General features: G+C 34.1%; 7 protein-coding genes across 9 annotated transcripts; 3 read left to right on the forward strand and 4 right to left on the reverse strand.

Moving 5' to 3' along the window:
- The first annotated feature begins 283 nt into the window (after positions 1-283).
- On the forward strand, positions 284-2,194 carry LOC108484973 (GDSL esterase/lipase At5g33370-like). Its single transcript, XM_017788850.2, has 5 exons — positions 284-489; positions 803-989; positions 1,109-1,248; positions 1,412-1,642; positions 1,727-2,194. Exons 1-5 carry the CDS (start codon positions 475-477, stop codon positions 2,192-2,194), a joined length of 1,041 nt encoding a protein of 346 aa, XP_017644339.2. The 5' UTR covers positions 284-474.
- A 1,690-nt stretch (positions 2,195-3,884) lies between these two features.
- LOC108467231 (F-box protein SKIP23) lies at positions 3,885-5,383 on the forward strand. 2 transcript variants are annotated; one of them, XM_053023186.1, is made up of 2 exons: positions 3,885-4,732; positions 4,812-5,066. In XM_053023186.1, exons 1-2 carry the CDS (start codon positions 4,034-4,036, stop codon positions 4,938-4,940), a joined length of 828 nt encoding a protein of 275 aa, XP_052879146.1. In that variant the 5' UTR covers positions 3,885-4,033; the 3' UTR covers positions 4,941-5,066. The 2 variants fall into 2 exon arrangements, with proteins under 2 accessions (XP_052879146.1, XP_017623313.1); XM_017767824.2 differs by having other exon boundaries at positions 3,885-5,383.
- Positions 5,384-6,028: 645 nt separating this feature from the next.
- On the reverse strand, positions 6,029-7,805 carry LOC108467237 (UPF0548 protein At2g17695). Of its 2 annotated transcripts, none has more exons than XM_017767829.2 (5): positions 7,607-7,793; positions 7,457-7,518; positions 7,171-7,347; positions 6,866-7,070; positions 6,029-6,317 (listed from the first exon to the last, which is right to left on the reverse strand). In XM_017767829.2, exons 2-5 carry the CDS (start codon positions 7,513-7,515, stop codon positions 6,144-6,146), a joined length of 615 nt encoding a protein of 204 aa, XP_017623318.1. In that variant the 5' UTR covers positions 7,516-7,518; positions 7,607-7,793; the 3' UTR covers positions 6,029-6,143. The 2 variants fall into 2 exon arrangements, with proteins under 2 accessions (XP_017623318.1, XP_052879156.1); XM_053023196.1 differs by having other exon boundaries at positions 6,220-6,348; positions 7,607-7,805.
- A 527-nt stretch (positions 7,806-8,332) lies between these two features.
- Positions 8,333-9,730, reverse strand: LOC108480876 (uncharacterized). The gene is made up of 3 exons (XM_017784004.2): positions 9,461-9,730; positions 9,118-9,382; positions 8,333-8,986 (listed from the first exon to the last, which is right to left on the reverse strand). Exons 1-3 carry the CDS (start codon positions 9,606-9,608, stop codon positions 8,749-8,751), a joined length of 651 nt encoding a protein of 216 aa, XP_017639493.1. The 5' UTR covers positions 9,609-9,730; the 3' UTR covers positions 8,333-8,748.
- Positions 9,731-10,781: 1,051 nt separating this feature from the next.
- On the reverse strand, positions 10,782-13,746 carry LOC108469947 (thiol-disulfide oxidoreductase LTO1). Its single transcript, XM_017771082.2, has 7 exons — positions 13,463-13,746; positions 13,079-13,373; positions 12,573-12,829; positions 12,376-12,488; positions 12,088-12,235; positions 11,266-11,403; positions 10,782-11,127 (listed from the first exon to the last, which is right to left on the reverse strand). Exons 1-7 carry the CDS (start codon positions 13,565-13,567, stop codon positions 11,062-11,064), a joined length of 1,122 nt encoding a protein of 373 aa, XP_017626571.1. The 5' UTR covers positions 13,568-13,746; the 3' UTR covers positions 10,782-11,061.
- Positions 13,747-14,506: 760 nt separating this feature from the next.
- On the forward strand, positions 14,507-15,658 carry LOC108458767 (protein IQ-DOMAIN 20). The gene is made up of 2 exons (XM_017758167.2): positions 14,507-14,933; positions 15,013-15,658. The coding sequence occupies exons 1-2, from the start codon at positions 14,700-14,702 to the stop codon at positions 15,193-15,195; spliced, it is 417 nt and encodes a 138-aa protein (XP_017613656.1). The 5' UTR covers positions 14,507-14,699; the 3' UTR covers positions 15,196-15,658.
- On the reverse strand, positions 15,314-21,959 carry LOC108458757 (serine/threonine-protein kinase STY8-like). Its single transcript, XM_017758158.2, has 16 exons — positions 21,501-21,959; positions 20,982-21,096; positions 20,704-20,801; positions 20,469-20,573; positions 20,205-20,259; positions 19,652-19,762; positions 19,518-19,568; positions 18,873-19,048; positions 18,673-18,780; positions 17,437-17,510; positions 16,872-17,047; positions 16,616-16,711; positions 16,221-16,301; positions 16,026-16,079; positions 15,798-15,932; positions 15,314-15,725 (listed from the first exon to the last, which is right to left on the reverse strand). Exons 1-16 carry the CDS (start codon positions 21,698-21,700, stop codon positions 15,645-15,647), a joined length of 1,716 nt encoding a protein of 571 aa, XP_017613647.1. The 5' UTR covers positions 21,701-21,959; the 3' UTR covers positions 15,314-15,644.
- Positions 21,960-25,080: the final 3,121 nt, after the last annotated feature.

The following is a 25,080-nucleotide window of genomic DNA, read 5'->3' on the forward strand; positions in this document are numbered from 1 at the left end:
TCCCATTTTATCCTCAAAATCTACTTATCAATAACAATATGTCACGTTTCACATTTTATTGATATTGAATTTTAAATACCAATTTTGATAATATATATATATATATATATATATATATATATATAAAATAAGGGTGAATTTTACATTTAGTTCTTAAAAAATGGAGGCATTGCAGCTCACCTACTTTGCTACCTAGAAGTCATAGGAAGACTTATAGATAGTAATGTTTACACAAAGGGATTTATTAAGGATTAGTTGTCCCTGTCAAAGAATAAAAAGGAAACAAATGCAAGCAGATGATCGGAGGAAACTTCATTGTTTACGTAAAATAAGTATTTGGAGGCATGCATGAAATGGGAGAAAATTGTGAGGAAGATGAAACTGACTGCCACTGTTTTCTAGTTTCTTCCAAAGAAAAGACAACCCTGCCAACATCGAGATTTTAACGTCGGATTTGGAACATCCAGCTTAGACATGTCGCCACGCCACGTAAATTTTCTCACCAATCATCCTCTCCCAAAACCTACATAATTTTCCCCTGCAGATTCTTGTAGATTCTTTTTTACAGTATACACCGCCTGCAGAATCGTTGTCTTGACAGCTTGTAAACAAGGAACCCTTTTAGCTTTACTTCTAATTCACGTTACATTTATAAATACTCAATAATCACCTCCCATGTTTTAGTTTTATATAATTAATAATAAGTTGGAATCCAGGGTCGAATAGCCACGGTCACATGGCAAAGACATGTTTTCATGGTGTTTTTGTGTCAATTGCGGTAACTTCACTGCTACTTCTCCAGGCTGGGGCACCATCACCACCACCACCGGCCGTCTATATATTTGGGGACTCTACCCTCGACGTCGGTACCAACAACTTCATACCCGAGTCCGCCGCAAGGGCAGATTTCTATTTCAATGGTATCGATTTCCCTTACTCGAAGCCAACAGGGAGGTTCAGCAATGGCCTTAACACTGCTGATCAGATAGGTATATAGAAACATAACATTGGTTTCTTCATTGCTAGCACAACACAATCCCCATGCATTTCCATAATTTCCTCTATATAGTGACTGATATCAATGATCACTTGTTTGGTTTTTGTTTAGTGAGACTGTTGGGTCTAAAGAAGAGTCCACCACCATTTTTGTACCTTGTCAATGATCCATCCAATTTCCAGAAGAATATACTGCAAGGTGCCAACTTTGCCTCTGGAGGATCCGGTGTTTTAAGAGATACTGGAAAGGCAGTAAGTGTTTTTCAACAATATCCCTTTGAGGACTCGATTAAAACGTTTTAAAATTTGTACACTAATTTAGAATCTAAGCTATAGTTTTGAGGTTTCCCAGTGAAATTAATCCTTTTTTAAATTCTGAAACTAGGCTTAAAGTATATACGTATTACATATGCAGAAAAGGGTGATCCCATTGGAGGAGCAGATCCAACATTTTTCAACCATTCGTTCAAACATAACAAACATGACAGGGAGTGAAGAAGCAACCGATAAAATCCTGTCGAAAGCATTCATTCTTATCAGCATTGGAAGCAACGACATGTTTGAATATCTGCTTAACCTCAGCAAACCAATGTCCTTAGCGGAGTTCAATGCGACCCTTATATCCACATACGAATACCATATAAAGGTTCCGAATTGATTTGGCCTTGTTTTATAATTTGTTTCACTACTTAAAACCTGTTTTTAAATTTCTTTTACATATATATGTCAGACTCTATACGAGCTTGGAGCACGAACGTTCGGCATTTTAACGGTTCCACCAATCGGGTGTACCCCATTTGCTCGAGCTGTCTTCACCGGTAACAACAGCTGCTTCGAACCAGCTCAAGCGATGGCAGTACAATTCTATTTCGACGTTGGGAGCTCATTAGAACAGTTCAGCTCCACTGTCCAAGACATGAAGTATTCGGTGGGGAATACGTTTTTGATGACCCGTGTTTTGACGGGGGACATGTTGGCCTTTGGTTTGAAGAACATTGCAGCTGCATGCTGTGGGAATGGGACTTACGGTTGCAATCAAACGGCAAGCTTTTGTTCGAACCGTGACGAGTACTTGTTTTGGGACCAGTTTCATCCGACACAAAGGGCTTCGGAGTTGGTTGCCTTGACTCTGTTTGGTGCAGCAGAGCCAATTATGGTTCCCATGAATTTCAGTCAGTTGCTGGGGGTTAACATTTAGGATCCCCACTTTGTTTTTAACACCCAAAGAAAAGACAGAATCTGGGATGTTCTGTCCTTTTAATCCAAGCATGGAATCAAATAAAGATGATTATATAAGTTCAAACCTTTTTTCTATTCAATAATTGCAGAGAATCCTATGTATTTTGTAGCAATGAGGTGCCTGCCACCCTATTTTGTCGTGTAACTACAAGTTTGTATGACTATTTAAGCTTGATTCATTGTTAATCATTACATATTCAATATATATACACACTAAATAATCTATATGTGAATAATATTATATATAATATATTGATGCATATACTAAAGTATTATTTATAAAAGATATATATTCAATTAAGTCTTAATTTAGTTGATATAGTTATTATTACAACAATTAAGAGCATATGTGTTCAAATGTTCTTAAACACGTATTTTCTTTTAACTTGATTGGAGGTATAAATATTAGTAGAGGTGTGATCGAGTTAAGCCAAGCCTACTGGAAAGCTTGAGCTCAAGTAGCTCGATAACATCTCTAGTTGGTCTCAAACTTAAGAAGTCAATGTTTGATTGAGTTTCAAATTTCTGAGTTAAGCTTTTATGTACCAACAGCAATGGCATTGGCGTTTTCGACTTGGTCGATGGAAGCATCGGCAAGATATTATCTTTCCCTGATTGCTCTTATTTACTTTGGCCTCCTCCATCATGGTTCACCGCAAATTATTATGGACCATGACATTAGCAGGGTGTTCATAAGGCATCATTATGGTATCTTCTTTATGAACAAATCTGTTTAAGTTAAAAAGGGTTAAATTACTTTTTGGGACCTAAACTTGACAATTATTTCTAAATTGGGGTTTGAACTTTTTTTTTCAAGTTAGGCCTTGAACTTGACAATTGTTCCCACATTATTACCTGATTTTTTTTTTGTTCAAGTTAGATTTTAAACTTAGCAATTTCCCCATATCGAAGCTTGAACTTTTATTTATCCAAATTAATCCTTGATATTTCCTTAAAAACCATCAAGTCTCAATTCGGAAACAATTGCCAAGTTTAGTGATTAACTTGGACATAAAGAAAAATTTCAACCCTAATATGAGAGTAGTTGCATAATTCAGACTTTAATGTAGGAATAGTTATTAACTTCAAGATCTAACTTAAGTTAAAAAAAATTCAGCTAATCATAATGTGAAAATAATTATTTCGTTTATGCCCCAAATAATAATTTAACTTAAAGTTAAATTATTGATATAAAGCTGTCATGTTTGGATTTTACTTAGCTATATCCAATCGTAATGTATGTTGTACAAAGTGTTAAAACCTTGTTTAATGAGATAGTTGCCGCCCTATTTTGTCTTGTAACATGTTTGTATGAGTATTTAAGTTTCTTAATGAAAAATTAGATTTTATTTTTACTTTTTTTTAAATTTATAAAATAAGTAAATTAGTCCATGAATGTTCTATCAAAAACAAATCAATTATTTTATTAAAATTTATCTGTTTCTACTATTAAAAATTATACATGCACAGAAGAGAAACCAAAAAATTCTTTTAGGAGGACCAAAATGAAATTTTAATTTTTAATAATTTATATCTTTATAATTTTAAAAGATTAAATTAAATTTTTATAATTTTAGGGTCAAAATAAAATTTTCCCTTTATTAATTTAAAATTTTAAAAATTTCATACCACTTTTACCATTCGCCCCTATATTATTGGCCTCTATTGCTCCGTTAGTTTCTTAAATCTTACGAAACTGCTGCAGTTCCAGTTATAGAAAAGGGATTTTTAGTTTTCGCTTCGCACCATCAGCAACTCCGTCCAGTTTGAGGATTTTCAAGAAAAAAGTGTTGTGTGAATGGGTAGAAGAGATTGGTCCGGTCTCCCCGACGAACTGTTGACAAAGATCGGTCAATATGTCAGCGGTCACTTCGATATGATCCGATTTCGCAGCGTATGTAGGCGATGGCGATATTCATTGCCCCTTTCTCACACAAATAATTGGCATCTCCAACTCCAAATTACCCTCCTTAAAGAACCCAAACCCGATTACCGTATTCGAATCCCTTTACCGTTCTATGAATCATACGATCCTGAATTAGAAGCTGAATCATCACCTTACCATACAGTGCCTTCATCTATTGTTAAAACTACTGTGTGTATCATCAATCAATCTTCATTGCTTAAGCTTGAAGAAACCCAACAAGAAGGTAAGTTTCGTATCATAAATCCCATTTCAGATATCCCGCTTAAGGAATTCCCCAAAGTTTTAAACTTGCTGGATTACCCAATAATGGAAGTAACCCGAGGGTATATTTGCAAAATTAGTCATTCAAATGTATTAAAAGCTGTTGTTTTGCCAGAGTATGATGACAAGGTTTGTATGGTTCTTGTTCTTTGTGACCATGGAAGGTTGCTTTTATGGAGAAATGGGGATGAACATATGAAGGAAATAAGTAACAAGTTTCGTTATGATGATATTGCAGTTTATAAAGGACAATTTATTGCCATAGACAGATGGGGAACTGTTTCATTTGTTGATTCTTCTTCTTTAAAGGTGATACAATACACTCCTCCTGTTTTAAGTGGTGGTAAAAAGAAAAATTTAGTGGTATGTTCTGAACTACTTTATGTAGCTGATAGATACTTTGATCGAGCTAGAACAAGTCAAAATCCTTATGGTAAATGGGATCCAAGTGTGGTTGATTTTAAGATTTATAAGTTGGATGAAGATTGGGGAAGATGGATTGAGATTACGAGTCTAAATGATCAGATTTTGTTCTTGGGAAAGGTATTAAATTTCTTTGTTCCAATTAAGGAAGTTAGTGGATGTAATAAAGGGAATTGTATTTATTTCAAGGGTGATGAATTTATAGGATCAAAAAGTCATGGTGTTTCTGTCTTCGACTTGGCTGATCGAAGGATTGGGAGCATATTATCTTTCCCTGGTTGCTCTGATATGCTTTGTCCTCCATCATGGTTCACTGCAAATTAATGTGGAACATGACATTAGATGTAACTATGATTTCAGGTCTTGTGTTCATAAGGTATCATTATGGTATCTTCTTTATATCAACTTTCCTCATTGCTTGTTTCTAAAGGTGAACAAATCTGTTTAAGTTTGTTTGCAGCAAGCAAGTAATGTTCTTGATTTGTCTTGTTTTATCATTATGTGGAAAATAAGTGCTTGACTGATGTTTGTGAAGAATTGTCTTATCACACAATAACTAAAAAACCAGACAGACATTGTAAGATTGCAATCATTTTTAAGCTTAGGTTATTGTTCCCTTGTATTGGCATAGACATTTTCAGTTGTTTCTCATGTGGATTGTTAGCTCATTTATCCTAGACATGCATTGATGGACTACAAAGCATAGATTTTTCTGTTTATTGGATAGTTATGTTTTAGAACAGTGTGCAGGTTCAAGCTTTAATTAAGCTTTTTAAAGCATTTCAACTATTGAATTTGGTAGGGTAATTGATATATCATGTTCCAGGCTCTGCAAAAGTTTTTAACTTGTACTAGATTTCTGTTCAATTTTTATGCCTCTTGTACTAGGTTTAGTACCATGTGCTCCTTCTCCGCCCTTTTCTTCTCTTCTCTTTTTAGGCTATGTTTTTATGTTTTTATTATGCTTTTGTTTGTTGGTGCTCTCCTGTTTCTTCTTTAGTGGACTGCATCCCGGTGAGGCCAAGGTTTGGTTTGTGCCATTGCTTGGCTAGAGACGAATATGTCGTCGTCTCTCTGATTTTGAAGGGTTGGGGATCTTTCAGATAGTTGATTCCTGCCACCCTCTAGTGCTTCGAGTTTGCAAAGCAGTAGGTTTATGTGATTTGCTAATGCCATCATATATATCTGTAAATAGAAATATTTTACTAAGAATGAGGCTCTTAAGGTTCAAAGGTTTCAATTTCTCGAGTCAACCAAACATACTACGTAGCTATATGAATCCATATACATAGAGTTGCTACACATGTTTCAGAACAGCATTGGCAGACTGATGAGCAAAATATTTTTGCCTAAGTTGAACATAAGGATAACCGATAAACGACAGAAAGTGAGCAGGCTTTGAGAAGGAAAGTACTTCATACCACACTTGATCGTTCTCGTCCAGCTCGATCGTAAACCGTTCTTCCCCAGCCTGATTTCCAGTAAAAAACAATGTCCAATACCTTGTTATCAAAGGTTATCATCAATCATGGGTAAAAGTATCCCTTGTATTAGGAGTTAAATTGCGTTTTGCTCCTTTTACTCAAACAATGAGTAAATTAATTCTTGTACGTTAGCTCAAAGAGCAAATTGATCATTTCTGCAAAAATTTTCATCCAATTATACTAGTAATAACTGATATGGCTAATTGAATAACTAGATAGTGACACGTCACATGCCATGTGTACTTCATGCTAGCATACAAATACCAGTTTTTAAAGGTAGAAATGAATGAAATTTTTAACAAAATGACCAATTTGCTCTTCGATCTAATGTGTAGGGACTAACTTACCCAATTTTTGTTTGAGTGAAGGAGGCAAAATTCAGTCTTAATATGGAGCATTCATGGGCCATCTAATATGCAGCAATAAGCAACAATGGAAACAGAAAAAAAAAATAATAATAATAATAAAATAAAATAAAATAAAAGCACTTCATACTGATCATCAGCCATTACCAACCAAAAAAAAAAGTACTAACCAGTAGGTGACCCTGTAATGTGCCACTGCCAAAACCAAAAGAGGCTAAACTCTTCTTAGTTTTAGCCCTAGTGTTTTCATTCACATACACCACTTGGAGAGGCATAATGACCCATGGTAAAAATTCCTTGAGACAAACACAGAATTTAACCCCATTTTGAATTGGAGTTTTGGGATCAACAAATGCCCAATCTAATCCAAAATGCCTGCAAAAAACCAATAGCAACTTACATTACACACATATATATATATGCCTGCCTCTCTCAATATATACCAAAACATAATATACAAGAAAAAGACACAAACTTCCAATTCTGCAATGCTGTTTTGCCCTTTTCATAGGTCTCAAAACCAGAACCGATCAAAACCCTTGCATGGTTTATTAAATAACCATCTTTGGAAAGCTCCTTGTCTTCTTTGATACAAGACACAGGCTTTGAAGTAGCTCCTTTATATTTGGTGTCATAATTGAATGCGCCTGACCTGGTGATAATTTTTAAACATGAAAATGAGCAAATTCCCATACAGAAAAATAAAGAAATATACCCAGTTTTGAATTTAGAAAATCAACTAATAGCATGCTTTTTAGTACTTGCTAATACAAGATTTCTGTTGCTCGGGTGAAGGTCGAGCCCAGCACAAGAAAACCATTTCCTGTCAAAAAAAACCATGAAACAGTGAAACACTAAACTCAATGACTGTTTCTAAAGATTTTCCAAAAATATGAAATTTTAAAGTTTACCTACTATCCAAGCACAGGGAAATTTCAAAGCTGTGCTTTCGAAAGTAAATTGGCCGACGACAGTTCACTGTTGAAGCGATATTGTACAGGGACTTAAAATGGAGCCATAGGGACGGAGAAGAAGAGGTTGAAAATGGCCGATGTGTCCATTTCCTTGTTGACCCAATTTTGTTAACAATGTAGCTGAACTGGGCCTCTTAAGTCAAATTACACTGGGCTTATGAGGGAGGTAATGATAAAAGTACAATGGAGGTTCTTATATTAAAAATCAGATTATATTTTATCTTATTTACTCAAAAAATAAATAAATTACTCTTATACTTAAATCATCAAAGAGCAAACTGGTCTTTTTTTATTACAATTTTATTTATTTCTACTATTAAAAACTAAACATGATTAACAAAATAATCAACACGTGTACCTCTTTCTAACATATTGAAACCAATTTTTAAAAGTAAAATTAGATTGAAAATTTAACAGAATAATGTATAGGACTAAACATGTCAAATTAAATCTTGTTACAGTATAATTAATTCCATGTCAAAATACATAAATTTAAAATCATATATATTTAAAATTATTTATAATTATTTTAATTTTAAAAATTATTTTAAATTACTTAAAAGATTAATTTAATTTTAAATTACTGAAAATATTAATTTACTCATTTTTAAAATTTGACAGTGACCAATAGATATTTATATTAATCTATTATGCAAAATAGACTTAAATTCAACTTATTTCAACACTCTATTTGTGTCTCTTTCAAAAAAAAAAAAGTATACGACATACGATATCATATGCTTTACTATTTACATATCTCTCTGATATACGATATACGATATCATATGCTTTACTATTTACATATCTCTCTGTTGGCATCAATGTAAGGTTGGTAACAATCTCATGTTTGAAGGTTCGTCTTCGAGCTTCGATGGTGAGATCTTCTCAATAGCAAATGCCATTAAATTGAACCGCGATGCTTCCTTCAACCCTATCTTTGGTATCGGCGTTGTTTAGCCGGAATCATATCGAAATTCTTATGTTTGATGTAATAATCTAATAATAATGAACTAAAGTTGCAAAAAAAAGAGCTTATCATATCATACGCCTGCTAATTTATAATTAATTACAATTTGTCTCTATGAGATGCATCTCATGGAGTAGATAGAAGCAGAAGGTGAATCAACCGCGACTGCCGGTGCGGCGTAGACCCTAGGGTGAGGATCATCACTATCCAAACCGTACTCCATCATCATCGGACGGTACTCCAAATCTTCATCGTGATCATACACGAAATCAGGGACCTCAATCTCGTTTCTCCTTACGTGCTCCCATAGGTAATCCACCCTGCTAAGGTATCTCAATTTCCCGTACAACCTAACCATTATAGCACTCCATGGTTAAAAAATCGTGTCGGTAATACTTAATAATTGGATTAAATACTAAATCCTAAATTTCAACATAGTTAGAAGGACTAAATCCAGAATTTGACATTATGTTAATATTACCCGTCGCCAAAGAAAAGGCGGCCGAAAGTCGCAAGGAAGAGCCGAGACTGGAGGCCAGGGTGCAGAAAATAAACGGATTGGAGATTATCTTTGACGGTGACCGGAATAGCATCATAGATTGATCGGAGGGCTGAGATTCCCGGAAAGTTGTCGGTCCTTTGAACTCCGGTATGCATGTACAACACCGAAAACGGCTTCTTTGAAAGCCTTGGAAATATATACTCATCTAAATACTCCTTCAAAACATCAACGCTCAAAAACCGAGCTGATAAAAAAAAATAGTAATCAGAATCAGAAACCTAATTGAAATCGAATTACAATAAAAGATAATAAAAAACTTTACCGGGGAACGATTTTCCGGTAATGCGAAGAATCTTGTGGCCGCGTTTATCTTTGCCTTGGATCTTGAAAATGTCGAGTTTGTGAAGGAGATCGGACTCTGAAATTTGAGATGCCATTGTTATTCTGTGTAAGCAGCAATTTTGAATCATTAAAGGATAAAGATTGAAATTATATTTATAGAGGAAACTTTGGATCGGGTTTCAAGGGATAAAGTCAATTGTCATTTTATGTTTGAATAATAAGGGGAATATTCTAAAGCATCTTCCATTGTGGAGCCAGGGTCATGAGCTCGACTGGGTCCCTTCTTTTGAAGGCTTTTTCGGCTTAAATTATGGTTTTAGTCCTTCTATTATGCTAAATTTTGTGATTTATTTTTTTGTATTTTAGTTTCACATAATTTAATCCCTCAACTGTTTTTTAATTCCATTAATTAATTAAATGATTAATGTATCTATACAAAAAGTTCATATGTGCATAATGAGTTAAAAGGGATTTTTTTTTCAACAGGTTTAATTGTGAACTACATCCCACTACTTTATAAAATTGAAAATTTAATCTCTTTATTTTAATTTTTGTGAAAACTAAGAAATTAATTTAATTATAAACATATGAACTTGAGCCGTTAAATAGTATTACACAATTAGACCAAATTTTCAATTTTGTAAAAAATACGAATCAAATTCTGACATTTTAAAATGAAATGATTAACTTCTCAATTTTCTTTCATAAAAGATGAAATTCATAATTAAACTTTCTAAGAAACAATCCACATCAAACTAAGTAATTTCATTATAATAGTAAAAGATCAAAATATGTCAAATTAATATATGGATTAAATCTCAAATTTAAACATAATTGAAGGACCAAAACCACAATTTGACATTTTTTCCTTCCTTAATCTATCATGAAAAGGGTTGAGAAACTTGATTTTAAGTTTAAAGTAGAAGATTAAGGATTGAAACAAAATCAAACATCAATGTAATATATTGCTGCAAATAATAATAATAATAATAATAATTTATTCATCACTCACCAAAACAAAACTCCATTCTAGTTGATCTAATACTACATTGTAACATGGCAATAGTACATTTAAAAGAGTTGGTTGTCTTGTCTTTGTCAAATAAAAAAAGCCAGTTTCATTGATCTTTTACTAGGATTTTTTTTCTTATCCTTTCTAAAACCACCTAGGTCCCATAACCAAATTGAAGAAAATGGATTAAACAACATTCGAAACATCTCATATCAAACTGTTGTGACCTTGTGGGGGACCATGTGGTCCATGTCCTAGAAAATAGTTCACAATAACACCAAGAAGAAAATTTGGCATTTTAGCCGTTCATGGCAAGCAAATAAGTAACATTTTAATAATCATAATTAAGGTGACAGCTCCGCTCAAAGTACACCAAAGGTTTCATACATGGATTATATAAGAGGGGATTGAAATATCTACCATTTTCATACCTTTGTGCTTCCTACATTTGTTATATAGATCAAATCCTACGTGACCGAGAGAAACAGACTTTCCATCTTTTGAAATCTAAGCCAGGGCAAGCAAATCTTCTGTAAACTGTACAAATGCCAGTGTAGATTATAGTCTACTTATTCATTGAATTGGAACCCGGATACCTCGGCAAGTTTTTCCAATTCCATCTCTCCACTCAAAACCTGGAAAATGGTATAGTCGTAGATGCTTATATGAGAATATAGACTATTCTGATACGACATTTAAGCAAAAGATACCTGTATTATGAACATATATGGTCTAAAGATGAGGAGAATTACGAAATGGAAAGGCTTCCTCACCTGACCATTAATAACCCAAGTTGGGAATCCTTCTAAATTTGCATCTGCGCATGCCTTGATCATTTTTGTTCCCGTCTTATATCCATCGGGAAAGCATTCAATGTAGTCCAACAACTTTGCTGCCTCACGTCCAAACATCTGTTTGCATTGGTAAGAGAAATAAATGCCGATGGATGCCATACTTATAAACGAATCAAAGGCACAGGTATTCCCATAAAATAAGTAAAGGGAAACAGATGATCACTGCAAAAAGCAGGTGATTATATATATATTTAACACGGCTATTCTTAGAGAAAGAAAGCATTAGACTCGTCTTCCTAATCAAATCTAATATGAGAAGCCAAGTATCATGGCGAAACCAATATTAGGAGGTACCTAGCAATTCCTATAAGTTCTAGATGCTCGAAGGAGTAATGTTATTCCTATGGGGATTGCTGAACATATCCAGCTCTTGACTGACATACCAAATAATTTGGTGTTAATATGAAAATGGACAAGAATTCCAAAGATACTCATTGACTTCACATTACTTAATTCATTTAAAGAGACCACTTTCATTTTGGAAGTCAAAACACAACTTCACTGAAACCAAGCATTTGTTACAACTGCAACACCTATGGTCCGTTTTCTTTTCTGGCCAAATCCTAAGTGAATTCTTAGAACTTTGACATGACAATAATAATCGGTGAACGTATCTCAAAGTGCATTATTTCTTGACAATTAGCAAAACTTCATAAATACCCTGTATTCATCAGAGAATTCGAAGGGTACCTTACAGTTAAATTAGAACCGCTAAGAGAGAACTAAAAGCAAAAAAGGCACCTCTTTTTGTTCTAGACAGTGAGAACACCAAAAAGCCCCATACATCTTAGCTCCTATAGAATGTAGATGCCTTGCAAGAGAAAGCGCGAAAGGACTTGATTCCTTTGTTATCTCAGTTGTAAAATATGGAAGATCAATATTAGCTTGGCTGTGAAGGCAAAGATAAAATGGAGAAATAAGTATAGCAGCCATATCTTTAGAGAAAGAATTGAAGATAAAAGACAGCTGAAAAAAAGATATCCATCCAAATAACAAAAGAGATGCTATAAGCAATGTACATCCACTCACCTTGAAGGAGCAGATGGTAACTTGCTATATGATGTACTTAACGTGGCAAATACCAAGCTTGCAATGCATACTTGTAAACCCACCACTTTCTGTACCTCTTGTAACCCAACATCCTACAATAGAATGGAAACCCGAGTATACCAGGTTATAAGCATAAATCCGGCAAAAGCTATATCATCTAACAAATTGATACTAACCTTTAGGCTAATGAAAAATAAACTAAACGATAATAAAGCCGACGCTAGACAGTAGGAGCAAGAAGTTCCAGCAAATTTTGTACTCAGTATGTACAAAAAGTATGCACTAGCAGTAGCCATGGAGGTACTGCTCCCAAGCAATAGCAAGCGACCCGTCGTTTCGTTGATCCCAAAAGGTAAGTTCTTCGCGCTCAACTGCAAGCTGAGTGTCGTAACAAATCCATAAGCAATCAGTCCAAGTAACGGAAGAGGAACGCCTGATAAATGCATAAGCACAAATAATTATTATTACGATTATTATCCACTTTCAAACATGCTACCTCAGAAAACATTTTTGGGGTTTCCACAATCAAATTGAAATTTTATGCCTAGGCTAAGATTATGACATTAAAGCATGTAGTAACACAATTGAAAATTACGAATACAGGTTCGTTTCCACATTCAACCCAACAACTTTATATATAGATAAATAAATAAATCTTAAAAAAAAAAGAGAAATTAAATACCAAAAACGAAGGCGTAATCACTGTTGAGGACATCACCACAACTACCACCACCAAGAGGGCAAAAGGCATCGGAACCGGAGAGCTTGAGGTAAGTCAAGTAAGCAGTTTCAATGATCCCAACGGCACCAATCCCAGCACGCCAATTATACGTGGAATTGCTCGAAGCCAATGAACTAGAAAAAGAAGAAGAAGATGGAACTGACGTCGTTTCAGCTTCTGACTCAGTATCTTGACTCGGCCCTGAAGATGAACACTTAATAGGAAGCACAAGCAATCTCCGAACCGGCGCTTGCTTCTTCAAAAACACAAAAAACCCAGAATTAGTAATGATTAGAATCAAACAAGGAAAGAGAGAAAGAAAGCAATGGGGGCAAAGAAATGTACTTTTAAATGAACTGAAGATGAAATGAAGGCAGGAGAAGAGATAGGGAGAGAGAAGCGATACAAGAATTGACTTTGAGAAGCTGATAAACCAACGAAACTGGCCATTTTCTTTAATACCCAGATTGCACAAAGAAGCAACAAGCTCAATTCAAGAGTCCATTTCTTAAAAGAATAAAAAAATCTGAAAGTCAAGTTCGTAGATATCAGCCACACTCGTGACAGTCGTGATGCTATCGCTAGTTGTTGAAAGCTCAAAAAAGTTGATGAGAAATGGGGACAATTTTACCGTCAAAAAGCCCATATTGGTTCATTGGGCTCGCTATAATGAGATGAGTGAATGAATTTACCCAAAAAAGTATACCTTGGCCCTAGTAAATGACAAACGTCAAGCTAGATTCGGGCTTAGCCACGTCATCCACATAGGAGTCTAAAACAATTTATTCGGAATTGATGCTCAAGTTAGACCATTACAGTTAAGAACTTTTTCAGATTATGGTCGATTCAAGTTATTTTGATATCGAGCCAATTTGAGTTTGATCAAATTAACTTTAATTGAGTTTGGGGCCTGATTGATTGAATCTGAAAGATTCGAGTCCTTGTGTCGGAAAATTCCATACATTAAACATTGACTTCCACCTTTCTTCTTAGCTTGTTTCGGTCCACTGCAATCAATTTATCTCTCTCAAGTTATTACCTTAATTTATTCTTCGGCTAATTTATCTCTAAAGTTACCCTCTTTCAAGCAAAATCGGGACATCAACCCGGTGTTGCAAAGGTAGTAGCTAGCTTTACTTCTAGTCTAAGGTTGCTTACTGTTCGTAGGCACTTGCATAATGTCGGTGACAGAGCATTGATTGAATGGAGCTTTGGCAATTTACAGTTGCCCTTAGCTATGTTTTAATTCTAAAAAAATTGTTTATGCTTTCAGGACTGACAAAGAACTATTATTATCTGCTCTGAAAATGAACTGAAACCTTTTCTTATAAAACACCCCCCCCCCGGACTGACACAGTGGTGGGGATGGATAAATAATATATCCATCGTGCCACGTTCTCAGTCTGACAAGCATTATTTGACAAGAAAGATTAAAACTATACTATACCCTCACAAAATATGGTGCGCACGGCACAACTCCTTCCCCTTTAAAAGCGGCCCCTTCTTGGTGCTGCGAAGGTGAGGACATCATATCAGATAGGAAAACATAGAAAAAAAAAAAAAACTGACAGACATTGCAAAGATGGGCACTGCTAGAAACTGGTTCAACACAGTTAGAAAGAAGTTCATCAAATCATCCCACCAAAGAGATATCGTCATTCCTCATAGCGAAAATCTCAGCCAGCAGTCAATGATCAAAGAAGTTAGAGACTTCCCCAACATTTCACCTTCATCGAGATCATCATTTCAGACAAAAAATTTAACCAGAGAGGATATTGCAGCAATTAAGATCCAATCAGTTTTCAGGGGTCATCTTGTAACTACGATAACTTATATTTCTTTTTCAAACACTTTAGATGTAAACTAACCATTTCGTGTTCTCGAATGATGGACAGGCAAGACGAGCATATAGAGCATTGAGAAGCCTGGTTAAGCTGCAAGCAGTGGCCCGAGGGGCGTATGTAAGGAAACAAGTACAAATAGCAATGAATTGCATGCATGCACTTGTCAGGTTACAGGTCAAGGTTCGTGCCCGCCAACTCCTCGCAGGTACAGTGAGTGACCGCCGATGCAGCTAGCCAGTGTCGCCTTCATTTTCTACTGACCATGAACACTGTTTGCTCTAGTTTTAGGTCATAACCTTTTCCATCGCAAAGTTTCCAATACAACAACGATACGTGTACTCTTTTCACAAGATTGTAAGCAACAAGAAAAATTTAAAGTCATCATCCAGGAATGTGATCATGATGAACAGAATTCTTTAGAGGATCCATGTTACAGATTGCAAAAACAGAAGAAATGAGAAGTCAAAGTATTAGGGTTTTCACATAACAGCTTACAGAAAAAAAGAAAATTAGGAACCAAAGAGAGCAATTGTAACTTAAATACTGCTAAAAACTGAATCACTCTCCACATGCACATCACTGTACTGAATAGTTCATCATTGCTATATATAATATGATGAAATACGGACCATGTATTCAGACAATCATACATGTAGTTCACAGAATCCTCTTTACTATTGGAGTTAATGGTGTCCCTTCAACATTGATGAGAAAAAGCCGCCAGATGACTTGCTCATGCGGCGATCTTCCCCCTTATCTGCAACCTGTTTCAATAGTACCATGCTTAGAATTGTTTAATGAGATAAAACAAAAAGCAAGCCATATGAATACTGTACCTCTTTATCTATTTGCTGAAGGATTTCTATAATTTCAGAGAAGTTAGGCCTTTGAGTTGGGTCCTGTTGCCAGCATCTCTCAAGCAGTTCTTCCAGTCTTGGGTGTGTATTCTTTGGGATTGTAGGACGTAGACTCTGAAAAGACCATTAGATTGTTAAAAACAAAATACCCTTATTAAAACAGAACGAAATTTCCGTATTTTCATATTTATACAAAAATATACGTACCTTTTGCACCACACCAACTGCTGCTTGTAATGGAGTCAAGAGAGAATAGGGAATCTAGCAGTTGCAATGTAAGAATAAATCAGTCATAAAGATATCAAATCTCAAATTATCGTACTTGTAGATGAAAGAAAGTTTGCCATAGACAAGTATGCACAATCAAAAACCAATATTCTTACTCATAAAATAATGACTTACTTCTCCTGTCAGTAGCTCCCAGAGTGCTATTCCAAAGCTAAAAACATCTGCCTTGTGATCATATGGTTTGTGCTCAATAACCTATATTAATTTAGATTGAGGAATGTAATATTAGATTAGAGCCCCTTTCTAGAATTCAAATTCTTGTTTGCGTCAAGTGATAAGTCTACAGTACAAGGTGGTGGATCAAATAACAAAAAGAGATTAATCATCTGGAATACAATGGGATAAAATTACATGGTCCTGACATGGGAATTAGTTTGAACACCATAACAAGTGTTTTATGATCGTGAACAGAAGATAGCAAAGTGAATTACAAAATCATCAGGACTAGCTAAACTACTATCATGTAAAGAACACAAAGTAGAAACAAAATGTATAAGAAAAATGCATACCTCAGGAGCCATCCATCGGTATGTTCCAGTTTCTGCTGTCATTACTCCTGATTGAGCTTGCACTCTGGCAACTCCAAAATCGGCAACTTTAACAACCTGTAAAGGACAGACCAATAATTTTAGGACAAAAGTCACAATCTATTATAGAATTTACAGCATAACATAATCCCAGTTGAAATTCATAAGGAAAAAAACAAAACAATAGCTTTTAATAGAAAATTAATCAATCAATGACTGGATTAACAAAGTATCTTACTTGATTTTCATCCATCAAAAGATTGGCAGTTTTCAGGTCCCTGTGGATAATGTTGTTTTGATGCAAATAGTTCATTCCCTTGGAAACATCAAGGGCTACTTTGAGTAGAGATGGCAACTTAAAAACTACCCTTTGCTGATGCAAATAGTCATATAAGCTACCTCTGGCCATGAATTCTGATAAAGCACAAATATCACTATCAAAAATTGGCTATCTATAAAATGAAAAGAAATGTTTCTATTTTGATAAAGTCACAGAGTTTATCATCATAGAATTAAAGGGATAAAAAGGCATACGCATCAGAATTTTTAAATTTTGGTATACAGATGGGAATTCAGACACTAAATTTGTAATGGTAGGTTTTGTGTCAATCTCTCAGTTTGCACTCCAAAGCCAGAATTGTTCCCTTCTAGCAACATAATTATAGATAATATCTGGTAAAGATGAAAAACAGCAACACTTAACAGCACCATTTTAGAAGAAAAAGTTTCAAAATTTTATGCACTGAAGGAAAAAAATTTGTAGAGCATGATAAATCATAACTGGAAACTTCTTTAGATTATACCAGTTACAATGCAGGGATTTGGAGCTCTTGTACATGCACCTATGAATTGAACAACATTCTTATGCCGAATTTTCCTACAAACAGGAAAAAAAAGGTTGAAATTCCACTGCATGTGAGTCAGCATTGCAGATAACTACCAATATGTCTCAGCCTCCTAGGAACCAATACAATGATTAGAATATTAATGCATTCAATAACTAGGGATGTTATTAAATTCAACTATAATATGTGAGGAACCGTGAGATATTCTAATGAGATCTGCCACAGCTTATCTCGTAATAGTCACCCCCAATATAAACACCAGTATATATATGGACACATGGTATCATTTAGTTCTACAGGAGGCTATAGGAAAATGATGGAGTTCAGACTTCATTACAACTACCACTCAAACCAAAATTGGTGTAATACCAAGTGCTTTTCAAGAGAACTGAAACAGCAATGTGCATGGAAAATAGATGATATGCAGACTGCAATCTAAAAGGTGGCCTGTTTCAGAGCTATGTCCCTCAAACATTCTAACCCTCGTTCCAGTGCTGACTCTCCTATTTTCAAAAATAAGCAGCAACTGTAGTTATCTTCTTTCTACTTTTAAGTACCAAGCGCCCAATATTCCCCAGCATTTTATTCATTGAAATTTCACCATAATACTTAGAACTTACAGCAGATAATAATTAAGAAAATCTAGAGGGATAGGAAAGGAGGCGTGTAGCAAAATGTTTCAACCAAGATCGGGCAGTGCACTGGACTAATTGTGTACCCAATTCCATGCAGAGATGGGTTTGGTCAAGAAAAATTACGAACAGAACTGGGCAAAATGATTGAGCAGATGCTGCTTAAAATCTAGGTGGTGTTGGTAAGAAGCCTACCTATCTGGTAGAAATGGAATCATCTGAGACACATAAGAAACCAGCCACTTGGTCTAGTGTATCAAAAGATTCTGGTAACCCAGGGACATTGCTGGTAATCCAAGAACCTGGCTCTGATACACTGATGCACGCGAACAGATAATTCCAGAAAATAGAGAGATGATAGGGAAGACAGAAAAGAAGAGCAGCAATTGGAATTGCTTGGAGAAACACGAGAGAATCCAATAATTTTTTATTAAGAGTTTATAGGATTTGGCTTGAATTTGCATTGTGAAACATCTAACTACAGGACACATTGAAAATGCTTATCAGAAGAAGCAACTGGTTCCCTTCAAAATAATTAGCATGTACCAGCACTTCAACGAACCTCATAATAAAAACTTCCTGAGAAAACTCTCTCAGCAATTCCCCTGTAACCCGCTCAGGCTTGAGGACTTTAATAGCCACTTCTTGACTATAATATGTGCCTCTGTATCTGAAGATGTTAAATGAGATTATGAGTTAGAATCGGTACTCTCCCTTATGTCAAAAGGAGAAAAAAGCCTGCTTGAAGCTGACAAAACTTACAGATCGCCATAGGACCCAGATGCAATCTTGTGTTCAATTTTGAGCTGCCTGGAATCAATTTCCCACACATCAGTTCCATCGGTCGGGATTTCAACACAATTGGGTAAAGAAACGGCCTCTTCTTTGACAAGCCCGGTCATAGCAGATATTGAACTCTTTCTCACACAAGATTGCTCCTGCAGCCAATTAAAGGAAGCAGAAGAATAAATAGGCTATAGCAATCCATAATCAACATGATTGCTACCATGGTCTTACAAGTCATCATCAAGTATAGGGAGTTGGGTTGATCTACTGAAAAGCAGTCAGTATGCATCTGTTTGGAGGACAAGCACTAGAAAACTAAGAACTCTAAAGCTTAAAAGTGGAAATCAAAATTGACCTTTCACCTTCTGATAAGTTATATTTAGCATATAACCTATTTTAACTAAGAAGAATTAAGTGTCAAAGCTTCAATTTGGATATATATATATAAGGAAATACTATGCCAACAAAAAGGAAGATTGCTAGCCATATTCGGCATCATCTGCACCACTAATAGCAGTGATAAGGCTTGATTCAGCACTAATAGCAAAAGATAAATATGAGGTCATTCACGGCCATCACAATTGAAGTAGTGAAACATGAGTAACATGGAGGAAATGGTACCTTAGACTTTAAAATTTCCTTCTCCAGTGCATCTTTGAGCTCCTTGGTTTCCTAAAAGATTAATGAGTGAAACATTGCTTTTCCAGACTTAGCAACAAGAACTTGATCTAGTGTTCACAAATATAAGAGCATACCTCAAAGGGCCAACCATCAACAACAAAAACATCCAAAGAGTACCCATCAACAGTGGAAAAAGCATGAGCTTCCTGAATGTTCAATCCAAGCTCCGCAAGTAAAGAAGTCAACTGAAAAAATAATCATCAATATCTATCATTCATCCCAAGAAAAAGTTTCAACAAAAAGTGTACCAAATGGGATCTTCCCGCTAGAAGAACATAGTAAAACATAATATGACATTGGCATCCATCGTACCAGTGCATTTTGTGTTTCTTTCACCTATGATGATGCAGAGGCAGTAAAGCAGAGATGAGAATTTCTATTGAACAAAAGCTAGAGCAAACATAAAGAGCTGTATCCATGGAATCTATTTCAAATCATCAGTAAATGAAGTGTTAAAATTTTATCTTTACTTTTTTTGTGAAACTCAGTGATTAAAAATGCCAATAATGCTGTGTTAGATAAGCAATGAAACTACAGCATCTTTCTGTCGCCGATATCTTTCTGAAATTTACGAGAACACACAATGGCACACATCACCACGACAGGAGAAGAGGAAGCATCAACTACCTGACTAAGGAGTTTTGGCTTGTCAACTGTAGAAAAGGTGATCTCATGCATAGGCCTACAAGATTCCGCATTAGAGAATATTATTTATGTAAAATCAAGTTATGCAACCATTAACAAAAAGCAGCAGATTAGTTAAAGATAAAATGCAAGCAAAATAGCTAAGGGCTCCAGTGTCAAATAATAACCAGAAAAGAAAGATAAGCCACTTTGTAGTACAAAACTTAAACTTAAAAGAGACTCTGCACAATTTATCAAAATCCTTACCGAAGACCTGATGTTGAATTCACAGCACTGTCTCTATCTTCACTTGCTTGAAGATAAAAGGCTTCAAGATTAGGTGATGAACCAAAGGTAGGTGGTGGGTGGATGCTGAAGAAAGACACAAAAGGAACAGCAAGCACACCAATAAAGAAAAAAGCATAGTTAAGTTTGGGTCTAGAAGGAAGAAGAGCCCAAAAAAATCAAAGGAAATAATAACTTTAACTACAATGAGGCTTACCCCTGTCTATTTAAATGATAAGCACTTTCTGCATCTGCTTTTACAGAAGAATCAGAATGAACAGAGTCAACAGAATTTGAGGCAGAAACAGGATAAACCTATAGAAGATACCAGAATTTAATAAAATTATATCAGTCAATACTAATTGTCAAAGCTAAGCTACATTCAATCTCCAGGATTTTGAAAATGATAATGAGGTATACCATAGTCAAAGAGAAACATCAAATAGAAACCTTTATTATTAAGGTATAAACAATAGAAGTGGCAGAAATGTACACCTGCACGATGCGAACATCAAAAACAGGAAGATTAGCAGGGTCCTCTGCCAGATGCAATAATCTTTTATGTGTAAGCACATCTTCTGCCCGCTCCACATTCACATCTAATGCGTATCTATCAAAAGCAACAGAAATCTCAAAACATGGAGCAGAGCAACTCATAATTTGGTATAAGGTCAAGTATTAAACTCTTCAGGAAAAAAGCACCAATAATTTCCAACTTCATTAACTATACTAATGTGGAAGGATAATGAAAAAGATGAAAAGAGACAAACAAGGCTGTTTCTCTTATTTGATATGAATTCTTTTTTTTTTTTTTTTCCTTTCTCGTTTGTTAACGACAAAACGAATTCTTTAAAAGGAAAGGAAAAGGATCATAGTAAGATTCATGAATCTTATATCTAAGCAACACTTCCAAATCATCAGCAAGACAACAACAAAAACAATCGTCATACGAATTTTAAAATGAAAAAGCTGCAGAATCAAGGAAAAGCAGAAATCTAGGGTTAGAGTTAGTACCGAGCAGGGAGTCGATTGAAATGAAGCCATAGCTGATCATCGAAGCCAGGCAGATTAGCTTCTTCATAATTAGACTCCTGGATACGCTTAAGCACCTCGTTATAAACGTCCAGCTTTTGCCTGTGATGTCGAGGATTCACATGGACCAGCGAGTCCACGGCTCTACTCCCGCAGCTCTCAGTGTCCTCTTCAATCGCCATTGGAGAGTCTCGCAACAACCACTATACACTAACCAAAACAGATTCACAGCAAAATCGAGCACTCAAAGATTCATTTAAAGAAATTAGAAAACGAAACTGAAAAAGAAACGGGCTAAATTTATTATTATATTTGATCCAATTGAGAAAAATCGGAGAGCAACTCGAAAAAGGAGAGTGACGAGACAAAAGCTCCAACTATCAAATATAATTATTAATTAATTAATTTTATAAGTGAAACACATTCCTTTTTTAAAACTCTTAATCAATACCGACCAATTTAAAGGTTTTGGGTTAAAATTCCACCTATCCTTCCTATACTATTAATTACATTCTAAATTAATCCTTAAATTTTAAAATATTTTATTGCATCAATCCAACCTATCTGTTGAATATTTAAAACATAATAATCAAATTGTAAATATGTATACTTTATCACATGTATAATCTAGATCTAACATATTAAAAAAAATTTAACACGTTAAATCCAAACTATTCATATTGTATGTACATACATGTTTATAATTTGACCCGTATGTTTTTGTATGCTCCACACCATATTTGAGCAGACATTTAATGCCCAAACTAATAGTTAGATTGATGGAAAGATTTAATTGATAGATCAAATTCTACGATTAGTCATTACATTATGCACAAGTTGTGAATTTAATCATTGTACTTTAATTTGATCAAATATGGTCCTTCTACTTTTCGATTTGATCAATTTCAGTCCTTTTACTTTTTAATTTTTAAAACTTCAAGCATGACCTAAATGGTAACTATTAATTTAATAATTATATTATTAGTCGTTTACTATATATAAAGTTGTAAATTTAATATATGTTGTATAATTTTATCATATTTAGTACTTACCATTTTCGAATTTTGAAATTCAATTAAAACATGAAACTTACATATTTGGTTTAATCTTGGGTTGAGAGAAGTTTAGGTCAAAGAATAATAAAGAGTTTACAGAACAAAGGGATAACTATGAGGTGTTGGAGGTAATGCTTCGAAACACTTTCCAATGCTTAAGTCAATGACGGAATAATGATTAAAATCATCAAGTGGGATGAGAGTAAAGCATTAGTTTTTGCCCTCAAAGTGAAAATGCCTTTGTCATGTTGCAATAATCTCAATTGCATTGGAGTGCGAGAAGACGTATAAGACATAACCATTATTTATCGTTGATCTTTTCAAGTTTATGCCATTGCTTGGCAAAGGTGTTCGTATCGTTTTACACCTTGTTCCTACTTTCTGATTCTTTGCTAGGTATTATTGTTGACGATGTTGGAATTTGTCAAAACTTCAATAAATGTATTATGGAGGTTTTTATATTAGAAGTTAGATTATAATTTATCTCTTTTATTAAAAAAAATAGGTAAATTAATCTTTATACATTAGATAAAAAAGAAAATTAGTCGTTTTTGTTAAAAGTTTCATCCACTTCTATTGTTTAAAACTGTGTGGCTGATTAAAATAAACTAACAGTTACACGAGATGTGTTATATATACCTCATGATAACGTATAGAAACCATATTTTAACAACAAAAATAGACGATATTTTTAATAAAAAAACCAGTTTGTTCATTGATCTAAAGGACTATCTTACTCATTTTTAAATAAAAAAATAAAATACAATCAAACTCTTAGTAAAATGTCATCCGTGACAACTTTTATAGTCAAACTTCACAACAACATATGTCTATCTTTTACTCTTGGGCTAATCCATTTATACCAGCTTTATCACTTAATTTTTGGGCTTATACACTATGATTTAACAAGACTTATAGCAAAGAAATAATTGTCTTTGAGCCAGCCCATCACCGATCCACAATAGATGTAGGAATACTTATGGTCATATTTTGTTATTAGTCCCTTTACTATGCGCAAGTTACAAATTTAGCATTTGTACTCTAATTTAGTCAATTTTAGTCTCGACACTTTTTCAATTTCAAAATTTCAATCTTATCCCATAAAAACTAAATTCATTATGTCAATATTGAAATTCTACTATTGATGTCATACTATGTGTATGTTGTAGATTCAATCTTTGTTCCTTGATTTGATCGTTTTTAGTGTTGTACTTTTTAAATAATAAAATTTCAACATAGACTCAAATGCTAGCAGTGAAATCAATTAATTCACATAATATAGTTTTTGCCAATATTATGTGGAAATAATAAGTTGAGATAGCATTAATGACTTTAATTGCTACCATTTAGGTCAAGATTAAAATTTTAAAATTAGAAAAATCATAAGGACTAATAGCAAAAATTGACCAAAACTTACCATTAGGCAGTTGGAAATCTTCGAAGAATTAAAATTGAGGTAAATATATAAAGGTTAAAATATGCTTGAAGCCCTTATATTACTTGTGCATTTGGACTTCAGTCCAATTTCTCTACTTTCTAGATTTAAAAATTCAGATACAATTCTTTGTCATTCTTTTGCTAGTCATGTAACAAAATAAATGACATTATAATATATTTATATTTAACTGAAGAAATTTAATAATATTAATAATTAAAATTATATTTTAAAATATAAAAAATAAAGAGATTAAATTCTAAAATATACAAAAAGTTAAAGGGCTTGAAATACAATTTAACGTACATAAATTTTACATAAATAATATTAAATGAGTATAGATGAGATCATAAATGCGAAAGCTATTCACCCATGTGAAAAACCTACTATTTCCTTTTTACCTGAAGAGAGTAGTCACTATCAAAACAATGTTTTTAATCTCCAAAATAACATCCATGGTAAAAGTAATATCAAAATCATACTAACAGTTAAATTATATTTTATTTTTTTATTTAAAAATAAATAAATTAATTTTATATATTAAATTAAAAATAAATTAGTTATTTTATTAAAATTTTATCTATATTTTCTGTTAAAATTAGTCTATATATATCAGTATGAGGCATACATGACGTATGACATGTCATCATTTAGTTACTTTGTTATTCATGCTAATTTTAACGAAAAAATTAATAAAATTTTAATAAAAAAATATCTACTCTTTAATCTATTGTATAGGAATTAATTTACGCATTTTTAAATAAAATAGACAAAATATGATATAATAACTAATATAAAGACCTCTATAATATTTTCACTCGTATATTTCTATTTTCTAATACGATTCGGTATATGTAGTGATTTCTGTTTTCACTTTCTCGTATTCATAGCTTTGGCTGCCCAACATTCATATATATATATATATGTGTATGTATGTATGTATGAATGATTTAAGAAGCAGTTGTTACGGAATATAAAACCCTAGCTCTTCTGTGTGTATGTATGTATGTAAGGTATCAAAGACTCCGTTAGCTTGCAACTAAAACAGTACTTGCAAAGTCCTTTTTTTATA

This window comes from Gossypium arboreum, chromosome 2 (genome assembly GCF_025698485.1).
Source record: "Gossypium arboreum isolate Shixiya-1 chromosome 2, ASM2569848v2, whole genome shotgun sequence".
Classification (NCBI taxonomy): Eukaryota; Viridiplantae; Streptophyta; class Magnoliopsida; order Malvales; family Malvaceae; genus Gossypium; species Gossypium arboreum.

Bases quoted from the DNA above. Each gene is read 5' to 3' on its own strand.
- LOC108458757 (XM_017758158.2), bottom strand. From the start codon at position 21,700: ATGGCGATTGAAGAGGACACTGAGAGCTGCGGGAGTAGAGCCGTGGAC. The intron at 20,802-20,981 runs GTGTACATTTCT...TATCTTCTATAG, and splicing joins TTGATGTTCGCATCGTGCAG to GTTTATCCTGTTTCTGCCTC. The intron at 17,048-17,436 runs GTATAATCTAAA...GTGCTTTATCAG, and splicing joins AAATCCCTGCATTGTAACTG to AATTCATGGCCAGAGGTAGC.
- LOC108458767 (XM_017758167.2), top strand. From the start codon at position 14,700: ATGGGCACTGCTAGAAACTGGTTCAACACAGTTAGAAAGAAGTTCATC. The intron at 14,934-15,012 runs GTAACTACGATA...AATGATGGACAG, and splicing joins CAGTTTTCAGGGGTCATCTT to GCAAGACGAGCATATAGAGC.
- LOC108469947 (XM_017771082.2), bottom strand. From the start codon at position 13,567: ATGGCCAGTTTCGTTGGTTTATCAGCTTCTCAAAGTCAATTCTTGTAT. The intron at 13,374-13,462 runs GTACATTTCTTT...GTGTTTTTGAAG, and splicing joins CATCTTCAGTTCATTTAAAA to AAGCAAGCGCCGGTTCGGAG. The intron at 12,830-13,078 runs GTATTTAATTTC...TGCATTTATCAG, and splicing joins TGATTACGCCTTCGTTTTTG to GCGTTCCTCTTCCGTTACTT.
- LOC108467237 (XM_017767829.2), bottom strand. From the start codon at position 7,515: ATGGTTTTCTTGTGCTGGGCTCGACCTTCACCCGAGCAACAGAAATCT. The intron at 7,348-7,456 runs GTACTAAAAAGC...AATTATCACCAG, and splicing joins CAGAAATCTTGTATTAGCAA to GTCAGGCGCATTCAATTATG. The intron at 6,318-6,865 runs GTTAGTACTTTT...ACTGGAAATCAG, and splicing joins CATTACAGGGTCACCTACTG to GCTGGGGAAGAACGGTTTAC.
- LOC108480876 (XM_017784004.2), bottom strand. From the start codon at position 9,608: ATGATTCAAAATTGCTGCTTACACAGAATAACAATGGCATCTCAAATT. The intron at 9,383-9,460 runs GTAAAGTTTTTT...TTTTTTTATCAG, and splicing joins TACCGGAAAATCGTTCCCCG to CTCGGTTTTTGAGCGTTGAT. The intron at 8,987-9,117 runs GTAATATTAACA...TATAATGGTTAG, and splicing joins CGCCTTTTCTTTGGCGACGG to GTTGTACGGGAAATTGAGAT.
- LOC108467231 (XM_017767824.2), top strand. From the start codon at position 4,034: ATGGGTAGAAGAGATTGGTCCGGTCTCCCCGACGAACTGTTGACAAAG.
- LOC108484973 (XM_017788850.2), top strand. The intron at 990-1,108 runs GTATATAGAAAC...GTTTTTGTTTAG, and splicing joins TAACACTGCTGATCAGATAG to TGAGACTGTTGGGTCTAAAG. The intron at 1,643-1,726 runs GTTCCGAATTGA...TATATATGTCAG, and splicing joins CATACGAATACCATATAAAG to ACTCTATACGAGCTTGGAGC.